Genomic DNA, 16462 nt, shown 5'->3' with positions numbered 1-16462 from the left:
AAATCAGTCTCCTTATCTCGTTTGCAGGAATGTAAAAGGTGACAGTAGGAGAAGCAGCCCAAAGTAGAGTTGTTCTCATGCAGAGATCTTTTCTATCAAGCTTCATCCTAAAGTGACACTTTGCATTCACGTTGCAGTAGATAACAATGCATACATATCATGAGTCATAGGTATTTATAATGGGAAATACTAATAAAATAGTGACCCCATTTCCATGATCAGCTATGTTCTAATGCAGGATACAAACAGATTATTTGTATTATATTAATAAGCACAAAGAAAATCAAAAGAGCAATTATTCTTACCTGATTAGCATAAAATTAAAGCACCTGAATGCATAATTGACTGAAAAATATGAATGGATTAATTTTTAGAGTCTAAAGAATCCCTTAAATTAATGTCTTTTACATAAATTTTTCTGTCACTGAAGAGTTCTCTTCACTGCAGGTTAATGCTTGGAGGTTAGAAAACACAAACTAATATAAAAGCCAATATATGAAAATAGCACAGAACAGTAACTGCAAAATGCTATTAGCACATTTACTTTTCAAGTTCCATTTATGTCTATAATTAAGCAGATAAACAATAACTCTTGCATAACATAAAATTAAGCATACATTTAAAATAGAAAACCAGAACAGAGTGCTGCCAGTGTTGCATGTGTTCCACACAGAGACAGCATGATAATGCTTAATATTACTATAAAATATATGAAAGTTGATTCCAGAAATGGCACTATTTCATAATATAAGCAATTTTAGTCTCAAACTCTGGCAGAAATACAGTGAATGCACCATTTCATCATCTGATTTCAAATGAACTATAACATGATTAGGTTCGTATTTTCATAGATAAAGCTGAACAGATCCAGGGACACTTGGTTTTAAATCATCCATTAAACTTATTAAACTATAAATAAGCAGCAAATAATCATCTTATAGGAAAGTGAGATAGAACTACAAACCCCCAAAATCAGCCTTATTCACAAAACAATCCAATCTGCTCTCCATTTTTTTAATAGATTATATCAAGGATTTTCATCTATGAGTTCTTTCAGGGTCTCATCCTCCCTGTAATAGCAACTAACAAATATTGAGGGGGGTTAGGGGCAGGGTGCAAGAATTATAATCTTAATGAGACTGAGTAAGTAAAAGAAGTTGGTGAATTCCCAACAGTGATGACACCCCCCCATTAAAAGTGTTCCCCTTCTCTGGAACTTTGCATTACTTCCACTGAAGTTATCACAGAATCAGCTAGACTGGAAAAAACCCTGAAGATCAAGTCCAACTGTTATGCCATTCTCCTGAATGGTAGGCTACTTCACTGTATGGGCTGCTCATAAAAGTTTCTTCCCAAGAGATGATAATAAAAGCAATAATAAGGAGAAATTTTGATTTCTTGCAGAATCGAGTAATTTAATCTGTTAGCACTCCAATGTCCTTGTTTCCACAGACATCATTCTCCTGGTGTAGTAGCTCCAAGACTTGATGTTACACGTAATAGTAAAAATTACCTGAACTTCATGTTGTCCTTTCAGTCACTCCAGTTTACACTTGCCACATAAAGGGTAATAACAGACATGCTCCTCAGATGACCAGAGATGACCAGAGCATCCTTATTCTCACACTATGGAAAAAATACAGACATACATGAACCACTCATGATCATAAGAAAGGAGGAGAAAAAGTGAACAGTTCTCCAACAAACCTGCCCGACACAGCCAGGGCTACCTCTTCTAGAGACTTGCAGATGCTTACCCAAGGCATTCATTCAACTGCTGTTTAGCACACCCTCCCACAAAAGCAGCACGTCTCTCCAGGGTCAGAATGGATGCTTTGGTTGTGATGTATTTGTGCAAAAAAAAACCTGGGCAAATAGGGATGATGTTGGGTTTAGAGTTTTCTTCACACTTAATAAGCCAAGGGATTGAAAAGGACCAAGCAAACCTCAGTTTTGTCCTAAAACCTTGGTTCTTCAAGTTGTCAGTCCTATTGCAACTGCTTTCATTTCTGCCTGATTTTCAAAGGAAACTACACTTACACTACACAATTCTTCAACTTTTTAACTCCTTTCAATTGAACTGAGAGGTTAACAGCCTGAAAAAAAAACAAGTACCTACAGCTTTGATGAAAACAGGTAGCAGTGAAGAAAAATGCTACTGAGACTGTAATGATTTCTGCAGAGAACACAATCAATATGAACTCACCTGGGAGAGCACCATCATGCGTGTGTCTTCGGCAAGAAAGTCCACAGGAAGCAAGGCTTTACTAACTATGCTGTTAAAGGAACTATTTGTAATACAATATCCACAAGAAAGCTAGCTTTTTATGTGCTAAACCACTTCTTTGTCTTCATGGGTTGCTTTTTCCTTGCAATTGAGTTGTCTGATTCCAACAGCTGTATACACTTCACTAACTTTTTAGACACTGATAGGCATTCTTTAAAGGATTCTCAGGACTTTGTTTCCATGGGTATTGTTCCCCTGCGTCTGCTTCAGTTCCCTTGGAGGGCAGGAACATGCACCACAGCATGCATCTTGATGACTTTTGTGCCTCACGGGCTCAGAAGCTTGCCCATCTCTTCTTACAAAAAATGCAAACAAACTCTCAATGAACAGACAGCTGCAACATCATTCCAAAAGAACAACCTCTAAATGTATTTGTTAACTTGTCTGAACACAAGATTTCCCCCTACCCTTCAAACTAAGTGACTGATTGACAGGTAGGCAAAAGCATTTGCTTTGACAGAATCAGACTGTCATCAGTTTTCACGTTCTCTGCTGTCTGAACTGTATCAAGCTGATCAGAGTTGTAATTCTCCTGCAGCAAATCAAAGCAAAGCAAAAAACCTCCAGTCCTTTCCTACACTGGACTTGATTTGTCCAATGTATGTTAGTGAGTAGCACATTCAACTATGATAAAAGTCCATTGTATAAACTGCTTTTTACAACTCCTGAAACACAGAAATTATCCAGCTTCTTAGAACAACTTCATCTGGTAAGAAGATGAGCGCAGACAGAAGAAACTACAACTTACCTAATTGTAATTTGCTTTTTTCACTTGGCTGTTGTAGAACGCTGGCTCTGACCAAACAATTCACCAAGAAGCCATCAGGCAACAATATTCAAGAAAATACATGAGCTTATATCGAAGTGGAACTGGCAACCACTGACCCTACAAACACCTTTTCTTATGCAGTATTGCAATAGCTTGGACAGTAGGAAGGAACAGTTTGGACAATCTCCATCTGATCTTGCTAGAAAGGTAACCGTAACAACTGTGTGCCTCAGCTATTTCTGCAGTCACATGCAGTTTGGGATCACATGGTTAGGTATGCTATTCACCCCATATCAGCAGCAAGCATATGCAATTGATTGATACGCATGCTGGATAAGGCCCCAGCTGGACTTTAATGGCTAAGATTGTGATAGAGGATTTGTTCTGAAGTACCTTGCTATTCTCTTTCCAGAAGAGTGGAGCATTTTAAAGTAAAGATCTGGCTGAGGAAAAAAAATCCATCTGGCAAAACCTTACAACATTATGATTTGCAGAGAGACACTGATGACGCTTTCTTACACTGTACATTTCAGATCTATCACACACAGTAAGGAGAGCACCTCTGCATCTTCTCAAGGCTTATACTCCACTGACACACGGTTTTTCAGCACAGATATTTTAACTGAGAACAGCTCAATTCTGAAAACTATAATTTAAAATACATATTATTTTAATATTTGAAATATACTTCAGTTTTATTCTTCTTTAGAAAAGTGAAATTTCATCTGCACATTCATTTAAAGTGATAGAAATTCCACTTTGTCTCCAGAAGTCATCTCAAAATAGAACAGATTTGTAAAACCTGTTTAACCCAGTCTGGTTTCTACTGTGCCTGAAGTACTCTATGTGCTACACATAAAAGCCTCATTAAGAAGACCTTTTCCTACTCTCTCATTAAATACACCTCAGTGCAAAAAATAACATGCAACGTAAGTATCTGAGACACTCTGTATAAGGAAAATTACCAAACTCCTCAAAAACTAAGAAACCCTCAAACAGCCTACAACTCGTTTTGCATTTGATATCACAAATAGTAAAACCTACAAATTCTTATAGGTCGCTTTAGCTGCTTTTCTAGTGTACATACAGAGATATGACTGCATGGGCTGAGTATGAAACTGGAAATCACAGTGTCTTACCTAATGATTTGCCAGACCACACTAGAGGAACTAACCAAATTGTACCAGTCTTCCCCCTGTACAGCAGAGAGAAACTGGTTTACACTGTATTGATCAAATCTATTCAGTTAACAAAGAATACATGAGATATTTGGTTTTTAGGAGTGAGTTTTAGAGAGCAGTAAAGCACACGTTCAGCTACATGCTAAAACAAATTGAAATGGCATTGCTAGTTACTGACAAAGTGTCTACTACTGGACAATTTATCTAGCCTTGCTAGAGAATGGTATCAGGTAAAACAGAAACCAAAGGACATTAATTAGAAGTAAGTATCCAATTTTCCCATGGCAAACTTGATCTTGCATGACTTAATTTGTACAAAAGCTAAAGGTGAGGAAATTGTAAGAGGCTATAGCACTTACCAGCTTCTCAAATGACAGAGACTTGACAGAAGTCTTGAGAGGCACAAGACTGAAGTCTGTATATAGACTGCTCTGACATTTTAATTCCATCAAGTTATCTACAGATGCACAGACAGTAAAACCAGATCAAGCGCAAAAAGGAATCTGTCAACTATCAAAGAAAATACTACAATTGCCTTTACCTTAGGTTTTTAATCAATTTCAATTCTCCACTTAGGTGTTTTTGTGCATTTTAGAACAAGAACTAACATTCAAAATGACACTTGAAGTGTTTTCAGGCCACAAGTGACATGACTTTTTCCTTTACATCAACCGTCTAGCATTTATAATCAAATAAATGGAGAAGGGAAAGTTAGCAGATGAACTCCTAAGCGATATTAAGAATATGTTGTCCTCATATTAAAATCTGTGTTTGATTCTCTTTTTATAGAAATATCCTCATGTAAGTTTTCAAAGCAAAACTAATCATGCTTTCTAGCAGGCCATTATGAAAAACCACCACCGTGAGACAAAACTCAAAACACTGAAAAACAGGGCTTGCAAACTGATTCTAACTAAAAGACTATTATTTTAACATGATTTCTTCCCCATTCTCTCACACTTAACCATGCAGTTATCACAATTAATTTCACATTCCTTGGAATAAGTTATCAGTACATAAAGGTCAAGAAATTATCTGTTCTTAATGTATGAATTCTCCTTCTTGCAAGAGGATGGCTACTTCCGGCATCTTTTGCAGAAAAGCTTTAATGTTGTTTGCCAAATTAGACATTTTATCTTCCATCAGCACCTGCAGTTTACTACTGGTTTGCTCAACGGTCCAGTGCTTTCTTTTAATTCTATTTCAAGAGAGGAGGCACAAACTCCAAGAAAAGAGTTGTAAGTCCTGAGTTCTCAAATTCCTTTCGCAGCTCATCCAGTGTTGAATATTCTTTGACTTCAAACGTCTGAAACCTGAAATTGTAAAACGGTAACTCATGAAGATGCCCAGATTTGTCAGAATGTAATTCTCAACTCCGTTACTTTTCTATCCACAACACTACTACATTATACCTTTTCTGCTGTGCCTGTAATTTTTTCTCACACAGTACACTAATCATTTTCTCTTTGCATTTCTTTCCGCTTGAGTCCACATCTACCTTAGAAGTTTTCTGAAGAACCAAGTACTCCTAAGTGAAAAAAAAAAAAGAGTAAAATATTAAATGTCACCTTAGTAACTCTGAGGTTGAGTAAAATGCAAAAATCTATACAAAACATACAGGGTTTTTTTTCAACACATAGCAACCAAATTTTCAAAGTGCCCATCCCATAAAGTGCATGACCATTCCTAGTCATCAGCTTGAAGTTACATACAGTCTTCAGTGATGTAGAGAACATGAGTTTGAAAAGACTAAACATTCTCCTTTAATATCACCACAAAAAGCTGCCTAATGCAGTGGGAGTTCTTAAATACAGACAGAAGTTCAAAGCCCAGGTGTGCACCAGGAGCACCATGTGGTCTAGGGCAAGAAAAGAAACAGTAATGACCTAGAAATATATCTGCTATTTGTTTCTAATCACAAATTTTTTGTTTTCTGAGGCATTTGGGACATTCAGGAGACTGAACCTAGGCATATTACAATCAGGATACGCAGGGAATATAGAGGTCTAACTACAGTGGGAAGCAAAGTGATACAGGTCACAGGTCTACAGGTATCACTGGTTTCTTTCTCACAGAATACCTTTTTTTCCTTAAATACAGAATGAAGTTGCTGTGCCCTCCTATTCTCCTAATGATCAATTTGCTTCCAAATTGTTAATCTTAGAAAAACACACACAAAATATTCAGATGCATAGGTTTCAGTGGTAAATCAATAGAACTAGTCAACAGTCATTGTTCCTGCACCTTAATGTTGCTCCTGTCACCCTGAAGAAGAATCAATATTATCTTGCCCATGAACATCAGTCTTCCAGTCAGCCTTAGATCCAAAGCCCATTTTTCCACAGTTCTGACGTATTTTGCCTTGGCTCTCATGTGATCTAAATGCAAAAGGAGCATCCAGATTCCGTCCTCTGTACTCTTCTCTTTTGACAAAGTAGTTTTTTCATGGCAAACTGTTGCTGATTGCTTAATGACATATTTAAGATGCTGCTGTATCCAAAGAATCAGATCATGTACCATGGGTTCAGAAAGATGCTTCTTTGCTTGTTCAAGTAATTTCTCTTTCACATCCATACATTGGGCCCTTGTAAGCTGGGCTGAGCTAACAGAAATATCTGGTAGAGTCGATGGATAACTGACTGGTAAATGAAATAACAGCTTTAAGAGTACATCTGTATCCAGTAGTTCTTTCACACTGATTTGAATCTGAAATGTGATTCCATGCGTCTCTAGAAAGAATAAGAAAAATCAACATGAACAGACTGCTTTTAGTTGAAACACATATGTATTATTAATCCATGGCATTTTCTTTAACAGTTCAACTCAAGTGACTGCCAGTCTATATAAAATAAGGGGTGTGGGGGTTATTTTGCAGGGTGGGAGGTTGCTGCCAATGGCTCAAGCTAGACTTGCAGGGAATCCTGAAATGAAACACTTCCATATCATACTAGAAGGAAAGTTATTAACACATTCTGAAAAGCATTCACACCTTTTGGCTCTTTCAAAGTCTAGGCAAGCCAGTAATAAAGAACTGCTTCTCTCAGAAACACGTAAGTCAGCTTCTACAGCTCAACAGCAGCAGTGAGGACAACTGAAAATAGAGACTCTTCTGGATGGACTCAGCACTGCCCTAGCTTTGCTCCTAGAGAAATCTGTAAAACTTCTAACACCAGTATGAGTGCAAAGCATATAGACTTGCACTGAGTATTTTTTAAGACAACTGCTCAGAAGCAGTTCCACACTAAAGAGAGACTTGGAATATAAAAAAATGAAGATTCTTTGTTGCCTACAACTTTCAGATAAAATCCACTTAATTCTGTTCTGCCAACTTCTCTACATGTGCAACAGTTGAACTGACATAGTAACATCTGTTGTACATCTGATCTGAGATGCTACATACATGCATATATATGTATATACTTACATACACATATGTGTATACACCCACATATCTACTCAAAACCTGTTGTTGGTCTACTTTAGACTAGAATTATTTTCAGAGTGAAAGAGATACATACAGTATGTAGCAGGAAGGGCAGAAGGCATTCTCCTGACAAATCACATATCAAAGATGCTGAATATGAAAGTTATGTATGGTAATTCCTGCCATAAAACCTTCTTGACTAAAACACGATTCATAGAAAAACAATACAAAACCTCATCAAGTGAAAAGTGGGCACAAAGATCTAACCTACTTTTGGTCCTCTGACATGAAGAAACAGGGTATCAGATAAAAGAGGATCTTCTTCAGATGTTCTCTGCTTCACCCCTTTCCTTTAAAGAAACAGCTAAAATGTCTGGTTGCTTCATTCTATGAGGGCAGGAGAAGCCAGATCTGAAAGGCAGATTAGAGTAGAGCTGAGTTTCAGAGGAGCTCTTTTGAAGTGAGTTGCCTTCTTCTCCCTCTACCTTATCTTACCTTCCTTTACATGACAGTCATTTGAATTATGTTTTAGTATTGCTGATGCTGTTAACCAACCTCGGTGCTCTCTCTGATTTTCTATTTGAACCCCACTAAATAAGTGAAAGAAGCTAAAAGTGACTTGAACAGACAGAAGCACTTTAGAGAGCTTAGCCAAGGGCCTGTTTCCAAACCGCCTTCCAGGGTCCTAGGAAGAACTTTTTCTAGGTCAGCGCAGTCACCAAATGAAATAAGCAAACCCTCAAAACCCAATAATCAAACTCTAATGTTACCATGAAGCAAACACCTGCAAACCATTGCTACCTAAACAGAGTCAAATCCAGTGCTGAAAGCAGTAGATGTGAACCCAGTGAACTAAATGAAATTGCACCCAACCATACCCATACCTACAGGCACTACACATCAAAGCCTCATTCGCTGCCATGAGGAGGTGGTTTCCAGCCTTCTAAGATGCTATGAAAGGTTCCAGATTATTTTTAAGGCAAGTTTATTCCCCAAAAATGCACCTGCCTTAGGAGAGACTCCAGTTTCCACAGCATCTGGCAGCAAGCAGCCCTTGCTCCCCTGGGAGTAACTATGCACGAGGACCTTAAGCCTTCCTGTTCCAGTCTGTGTCTTCTGTTGCCCTGACAAACGTTTCTTAGTGGGCAGCAGCAATGCTCTGTAATAGTGCAATTCCTCTGTCAATAGGGTAGGCTCGGTACACATAACCTCACACGCAAGAAAAGCCTGCACTGCACCTTCTGGGACCCCCAGCACCCTCCTGACCACCACGGAGGGTCTCTAAACACATAGAGTGCCTGTTACCCACCCCCTTGAGCTGCCCCTTGCATAGGGCAGCCACACCAGGTACACAGCCAAGCTGCCTTTGGCTGAACAATATGATTATATCCCTGCCTGTGAATCACTTCATTTTAAACCATGTTGCCAAGAATTGTAAAACTGCACAGCCTATAAATGAGCTGAAGAACACTACTGCCAGCTTAATTACAGTGACAGAAAAACACCTGATAATCTGATAATCCTCCTCGGGTTTTTTCACTAGTTTGTCTTACCAGATCTCACCAACTCTGAAGTAACTAAGGGATAAACAGACAGGCCAGCCTTGCCCCTTTGGCAAGGGCCTCCTGTTGCAGCGATCTTATCTTTAAGCCTGCAACAATCTCACACCTTTCTCTCCCTGTGATGATGAACTAACCCGAAGGAAGCAGAGCGGCCTTGAATCCCAAGGTGTGTGTATCACCCTGAGCCATGCTCATTTACATCTGCTTCGGACTTACTTCTGACAAGGAGAATTGGTTTGAAACGTCTGTGGGGCTACAGCACCTAAAGCTTATGTCACCACAGTATCTAAAGTTTATGTCACCACCCCAGCGTCCATCCCATTTTCTGCACCAGCACTGCAGGCGCCTGGCAGAACAAAGAGCAGAGCACCCCGCATAATGAGGCTCTGGAGCAGTACCTCCTTTGTTTGCACAAGCTACCAGGTTTGAGTTGTCTTCCCAGCGAAACAGTGATGATTTCTGAAGTAAAAGCTTGGGTATGACCATTCTGCTGGCATTTAATGTGCTAGTAAGACTGAACTCCATGAATTTTAACTCATTTTCCCCATGGCTGCATGCTTATCAGTATATTTAGCTCTAGCATCCTTGAGATTTTTTCTTATGTTCCATGTCAAGCAGACAGATATCCCCCTCCTCTCCTGCCCAAAGGCATTTTATGCAACACATGCAGTCTATTTTTACATTCAGAAAATGGCACCTTCTAACGTACACGCTTCGAATATATATTTTTATAGGAAGCTTGGTGAGCAAAGCAGAAGAGAACAGATTAACAAGTACATTACGGATTTCCATCTGTAACACTGATCTTTGTAAATAGATATGGAAGGTAAAGAAGATATGCTGTAATTAGTTTATTTAAATGCAGCAACACACTGTTTTTGATAAAAACACATTTTACATTCTGAATACTTTAATTATTCAATTCCAGAAAACCAAAGTTTTTAGCTTACCAAGAGACACACAAAAGCATTTTCCTACATTCCTCAAACCTGTAAGTCCCCAACAGCCTCGTTTTTGATGCTGCGGGTCTACATACAAATTACTCTTAATGTATTAGAGACAGCATAACGTAACAGCCTTACTGGAAGTTGCTTCTGTGTACTGTTTGTCAATGACAATTTGTATGGTTTGAAGACATAAAGCAAAGGTGAGTTAGCAGTATACAAACTAAAGGATCATGCAGCTCCAATGCAAACAAGAAGTAAATTCCCGAAGTAAGAAAACTACCCATAATCATTCTTGTAAATAATCTTTGCTATTCCAGCAGAAAACAATGGAAAACAACCAAATATACATGATCCTAACATATCATGAGCACAGCCTGGCTAAAGGCCTTGCAAGGTCACATACTATCAATATAAATACAACAGCCTGTTCCTGCTGTGCCCTTGTGGCACTTCCCTTTACGTTCCAGGAAGGTTTCTAAGCCTTTTACATCCCAGTAACTTAAGCACAAGCCCATTTTCCTGCATATGAAGCAGAGAGAAGGATGCACACATATTTCTGTAACAGCTTTGGAGGAACAGACGTGCATATGCAATGCTCAGATATGTTCACGTTTTAAAGTAAAACGTCTGTTAGGCCTGGATGTTGTATTTTCAAATGACGCCTGAAATAACAGCCCTGAACTTCTTGACTTTTAAGAAAATAAAACTCCCTTGAAACATTTCATCAGTTGGGTTTTAAAAATACAACTCTAAAATAACCCCAATCTCCAACTAAAATGGCAGAATTACAAGCCGACACTGGAGCAAGAGGTGTGTCATGGAAAGCTAGACACAAAGCAATCCTGCTTTTAGATTATGCCAGTTACTTGTGCTCCATGCAGACACTCACGCCTTCATCCCTCTCAGGCTGTCTGTGCACAAAGTCCTCTTTTCAAATCACCACTTTGTTCTGTGCAAATCTAGTTCAACTGTTTTTAAACACAAGTTTGAGGTTTATTCAGTTAATGTCCTAGTGATTTTTTTGTTCAAGTGAGTCAAAAGCAGCCACGTTATTTTATACCACAGTGACTTTTACAGCATCACAGAATGGTTGAGGTTGGCAGGGATCTCTGGAGATCATCCAGTCCAACCCCCCTGCTCAAGCAGGGCCACCCAGAGTGGGGCACACAGAAACATGTCCCAGTGTTTTTGGGATGGCTCCAGAGCGGCAGACTCCACAACCCCCTGGGCAGCCTGTGCCAGGGCCCTGACACCCTCACGTAAAGCAGCCCTTCCTCATGTTGAGGTGACACTTCTTGTGTGTTAGTTTACGGCTATATATGGTATATGACTGTAAGCTAAATGTTAATGCAGTATCACAGAGAATCACATCTATCATAGAAAATATATGGTCATAGCATGTTCTCTACAATAGCATATGCACATTATCTGTGTGTATCTACAACAAATACAGATGAGAGTTCCCATCTACTTATGCTCTTTATCTGAACAGACCCGCAACACTCACATATCCCACCTGATGCTTCCTTAAGTAACTGCTGTTGGAACTATTGAGATTTACTGTCCCTCGATGGAGGACCATCTTTGCAGCATTGTTGAAAGTCATCTCTTTCACCCTATGTGACCAGCAGGCAGCAGCGGATGGGAGCAAACACTGCACACCTCAGGCTCCCACCCTCAGCAAACATGACGGATGAGCCTCAGTACCCTGTAAACCCATAGCCATACCACACCACTGAAGCTGGAGAATCTGGTACATGGTAAGAGCCAGATTACCACCTTACCCCCAGAAAAGTAGAGATCACCCAAACCTTCTCACACACTGCAGCAGCTGCACCCCTACGATACACTACAGGATAAATACCCACTCTTGTTACATGCAGGAGATGCTTGTTCTCTGACCATGGCAGGGGGGTTGGAACCGGATGATTTTTAAGGTCCTTTCCAATTTAAACCATTCTATGATTCACCTCAATAGGCTCCAGCCCATTCCCACCGCTGCCCTTCACCTACTGCAAGTTCCAGCGTGCACCACAAACAGCTGCGATTAAGAAGCTCGCTAATTACAAACGAGCAGGATCCAATGGGATTTGTCCCCTACAAAGAGTGAGGACGCAGGGACGGGAGGGAAGGGACCCATCCTTGGCGCTGCCATTAACAGCAGGCGCCTAAGCCGGCGCTGCCCCGCTGGGCAGCTCCCCGTGAGCCGCTTCCCCTCGGGGCCGGTGTGGGGCAGCGGGCGGATCACCCCCGGCTGAGACCCTGCCAAGCAGGACGACCCGCGGCCGCCTTCACCTGAGACCGCCAGCACCTCGCAGGCGTCCGGCTCGCAGTAGATGGCGGCGAGAGCCGAGAGCTCCTCCAGCGCCAGCTCCGACATGGCGGCGGGGCGGAGCCTCCTGCCGGGCCGGGCGTCGGGGACGCTGCAGCTGGCAGCCGGGCCCTTCGAGTCCTGCGGCGGCCTCGTCGCACGGTGCCGCTCGGCTCCGGCAGCCTCCGGGGCACCGAGCGGCAACGGGCAGCAGCAGAGGCGGCGGCGGGGAGAGGCTCTTTCCCTCAGCGCCGAACAGAAACATGGCGGCCGTGTGAGGCGGCGCCGCGCTCCCCGCTCCGGGTGTACGGCTCCTCATGGCTGCTCTAACACACCGAAGGGAATAACCCGCCCGTCCTCGGCGTGTGGAAGTCAACGCGCGTACATACAGCTTTACCAAAACATAGGTTTACGTTGGTTATAGTCAGCTGTTGTGGCTCCATAGTTCTGTTAGCTGACAGGTGTCCTCAACTCAGGTACAATCACCTCCAAAGCAATAGTCGGCATCTCCGTATTACGGATAGCTTTTAAAAGGTAGGGAGGGTGGTTTACCTTTATTAGACAATACATCGTGCTAGTTTTAATCCCCTAAATTCTGTTCAAATAACAAGAAACATCGAAGTGCTGAGCTGGGGAATGAAGGACGTAACAGAGGGGAAGACGGGAGCTACCAGCAGCACTGCCAGGTAGGAGTCCATGCTGCCGACTGTCAGAGGAGGCTCTGCTGGAAATTAGCCTTAAAAGTGCCTCATTCTATTATTAAGAACTTCCTTGGCCCTGGTCTTCCACCCCCAACCCCACCCACTTTGCATATTCCATTTTACACGTTTAAATAAAAGAAGTCGATGTAAATGTCTTTTAAATTGACACTCTCCCAAGACATTGAGGTCCCCATGAATAAGTTACTGCACTCTGACATTTGGAAGTCATCAAAGGAGACAGTATAATGTCAGCCTGATATTTTTCACGCTAGGAAAATATCAGCTTCATGTCAAAGATCTAAATTCCATCTTAATGTAATAAATTTCCTTGTATTCGCAGACTGGTGAAAATGCTAAATATTTAAATTGGAAATGAACTTCTACAGTTACAGCCTGGCCTTCATATTCCACCATTATTAAATTGGAGTTCAAGATCTTATTCTCCCCCTCTTTCTTTTTCCTATGGTTTGTTCAAACATTGCAGTGTTTGATAGAATAACATCAGCCGTATTCAGTGCTCTAAAAGGATGCTTTCCTATCAACGTGGCAAATACAAGTTAAGAAGAACATCATGCTTTTTAGAGTCAGCCTGTATTAAAGCAGCTCCAGCGTCCCGTCATAAATCAGTACGCCACTGATACCACCATTTTCCACTTTGCCTGATAAGACAAACAGAAAGCAACCTTTCATCACAGATAAGATTCATCTTCCCAGTGTTATTTGCAAAAGTAGTATCCTTTGCTTTCCACTCACTATAGCTATGGCCCAAATAAATTAGGTGCTGTGCCGACAACCACTGATGATTTTAGAGAAAACTATCTGTTTGTACCTGTTTTCCTGAGTGGTAAATAAGAGGAGGCAGACATTTTGGGGACAAAATGTAAATTTGGAACGTCTATCTACATTTTTTAACCATCATTTCCATGCCAGCCACTCTCCCATCTCAGCAACCATTACTCTAGAAGGCGTTAAAGAACTAGGAAGAGTCTAAAAACCACTGCAGTTGCCCATTTTGGGGTCACAAGACAAAGACTAATAAGGAACCCATAACCTCACCTCTGCAACACAAGTCACATCCTCCTTTTGGCACTATTGCAGGTCCTGTGTTTTCTGCTCCAACAATGCTGACAGCTCTAATGCAGCCATAAGGGTATTCTTGCCATCTAAACCTGTTTTAAACAGAGCTAAACAGCACTGATATTTTTCAGATACCAAAGAAAGAAGCTATTATTTCTGCAATAACAGCTCTCGAGTGTTGCCGCAATAGCAGAAGTTTTCCCAAAAGTGGCTTGTACCTAAAATGGCAAAGAGAAAACCTCTAAAAATCACTCCAAATAAGCTAAAGGGCAAAAGTTTAAAGGCAACAGGAGGAGAAGCAACCCCTGTAATTGTGAGAGATTGCGGTAAAACAGAGATGATTCTCCTCAGTATTCTCAAGCACAGGTAGTAAAAAAGTTTGCAGCATCTTTTTCTTTTGCCCCAAAGCATGTTTTTTTTTAAAGTTGGAATAAATACATTTAGCAAAGAAATGATGCTGCAAATTAAAAGCTGCCAATGTTTGTATGGCTTGTTCTGAGGTTAAATTCACCATTTGCATGAAGTTCTGCTCTTTGGCTCTTGAAAGCAAGCTAACGAATTCACAAAAGTATATCTCGATAGAATATATACATAAAAATATATGTTTTTTACATAAAAAACCCTTCTCTAATTTGAGGGAAAAAAATACAAATTGGAGGAAAAATCTTTTCTATTGCTTTTCCTTTTAAGTATTTTAGAAGCAAGCTTTTCAAGGATTTGTGCTGTGGCAATGCTTTTTAAAGGCACTTGCATTTATCCTCCAAGCATCAAACTGCTCTAAGTCAGTTCCCCAAGACATTTAATCTTTTGGCAGATGGAAACTCATTTTGAAAGTCTACTAATGATCAATTAAAGCATTAGCTGTCTCTATAGACAGGAGGTTTATGGAGTCACAGGCTTCAGAAGCTGGAGGCAAGAGCAGCAGCATGGTATAAAAACAGCTAAAACTTTCTACAGTTACCTCAAAACTGGCAAAACATCAGAAAACAAAAAAACATCACTTGTTTTTTTTGGTCATCATATGTTGAAAACAAATGTGATGCTTTCTATTTCATAAGAGAGGCCATGGTTCAAACTAAGCATCAGCAAAGGAAACTGTTCTTTTAATTATTTTTCTTTTTTAATGAGGCCTAATAATCCCAATACTTCCAATGAATTTCCATTATCCTTTGAAAATTGGGTTCGCTCAGACTCCAGTCATAAAAACATGTACCCAAGCTGCAAATATGCAGCCACGTCTTGCGAGTCGTTTGGGATGAGTGGTTCACTCGTAAGCACCTCCCATATGGAGACAGGCTGAGAACATTGGGGCTGTTCAGCCTGGAGAAGAGAAGCTGCGTGGAGACCTCAGAGCAGCTTCCAGTGTCTGAAGGGGGCTACAAGGATGCTAGAGAGGGACTCTCCATCAGGGACTGCAGTGACAAGACAAGGGGTGATGGGTTCACACTGAACCAGGGGAAGTTCAGGTTAGATCTAAGGCAGAAGCTCTTCCCTGTGAGGGTGCTGAGGCGCTGGCACAGGGTGCCCAGAGAAGCTGTGGCTGCCCCATCCCTGGCAGTGTTCAAGGCCAGGTTGGACACAGGGGCTTGGAGCAACCTGCTCTAGTGTGAGGTGTCCCTGCCCATGGCCAGGGTTGGAACTGGATGATCTTAAGATCCTTTCCAACCCAAACCATTCTATGATTCCATGTAAATAATGCATCTTTTCACACACGCTCAAGGCCACTCGTTTAGGTTTGGAGTCAAGGCTAGTACTCTGCCCACAAGCTTCTATAGAATTCAATGTACAAGTAGTAAGTCCAAATCGATGCATCTGTCACATTCATAAAAGAATTTAAGATTCTTTCTCTAAGAGTTTGGCAAGCCATTTGTTTTTCTTGAAGGAGATGCAGATAGAAGTCATTAACCATCTAATGCAAACGAAAAATGATCCTTCTTACAAAATGGACATAGCTGGTATGCCCATATGTACCTGTTATTACTAACACTGCCAAAAGAGTCAATACTTACTTGATTCACTGCATGTAGAGCTTTGCCTACAATTTACCTTGTACAAAGTAAGACAGAATAACAAACAGAACACACTTCTTTTTTCAGCAAGAGTAAAAAAACATGAAGTTGCCTACTAAAACTATGTAGAAAACTAACAATGCTATCGATTTTTAAAGAGGACATACGTAAAGATACTTGTGGGTAGGGAAAGG

The 16462-nt window shown here is 40.8% G+C and overlaps 1 protein-coding gene across 2 annotated transcripts; it reads right to left on the bottom strand.

The window, feature by feature from the left end:
* Positions 1-4659: 4659 nt before the first annotated feature.
* Positions 4660-14544, bottom strand: RWDD3 (RWD domain containing 3). 2 transcript variants are annotated; one of them, XM_062606142.1, is made up of 4 exons: positions 14012-14544; positions 6482-6966; positions 5650-5765; positions 4660-5550 (listed from the first exon to the last, which is right to left on the bottom strand). In XM_062606142.1, the coding sequence occupies exons 1-4, from the start codon at positions 14046-14048 to the stop codon at positions 5436-5438; spliced, it is 753 nt and encodes a 250-aa protein (XP_062462126.1). In that variant the 5' UTR covers positions 14049-14544; the 3' UTR covers positions 4660-5435. The 2 variants fall into 2 exon arrangements, with proteins under 2 accessions (XP_062462126.1, XP_062462125.1); XM_062606141.1 differs by lacking the exon at positions 14012-14544 and adding an exon at positions 12466-12577.
* Between the last annotated feature and the right edge of the window lie 1918 nt (positions 14545-16462).

This window comes from Pezoporus occidentalis, unplaced genomic scaffold (assembly GCF_034315485.1).
Source record: "Pezoporus occidentalis ecotype Australia unplaced genomic scaffold, CSIRO_AGI_Poc_V1 ctg94, whole genome shotgun sequence".
Taxonomy (NCBI): domain Eukaryota; kingdom Metazoa; phylum Chordata; class Aves; order Psittaciformes; family Psittacidae; genus Pezoporus; species Pezoporus occidentalis.
Note: the sequence above shows the minus strand (reverse complement) of the source record. Positions and strands in the feature narration are given on the sequence as shown.

Excerpts from the sequence above, each read along its gene's own strand:
- RWDD3 (XM_062606141.1), bottom strand. The coding sequence starts at position 12,550 with ATGTCGGAGCTGGCGCTGGAGGAGCTCTCGGCTCTCGCCGCCATCTAC. Across the intron at positions 6,967-12,465 it reads CGAGGTGCTGGCGGTCTCAG|AGACGCATGGAATCACATTT; the intron begins GTGAAGGCGGCC and ends TATTCTTTCTAG. Across the intron at positions 5,551-5,649 it reads TTACAGGCACAGCAGAAAAG|GTTTCAGACGTTTGAAGTCA; the intron begins GTATAATGTAGT and ends TTACAATTTCAG.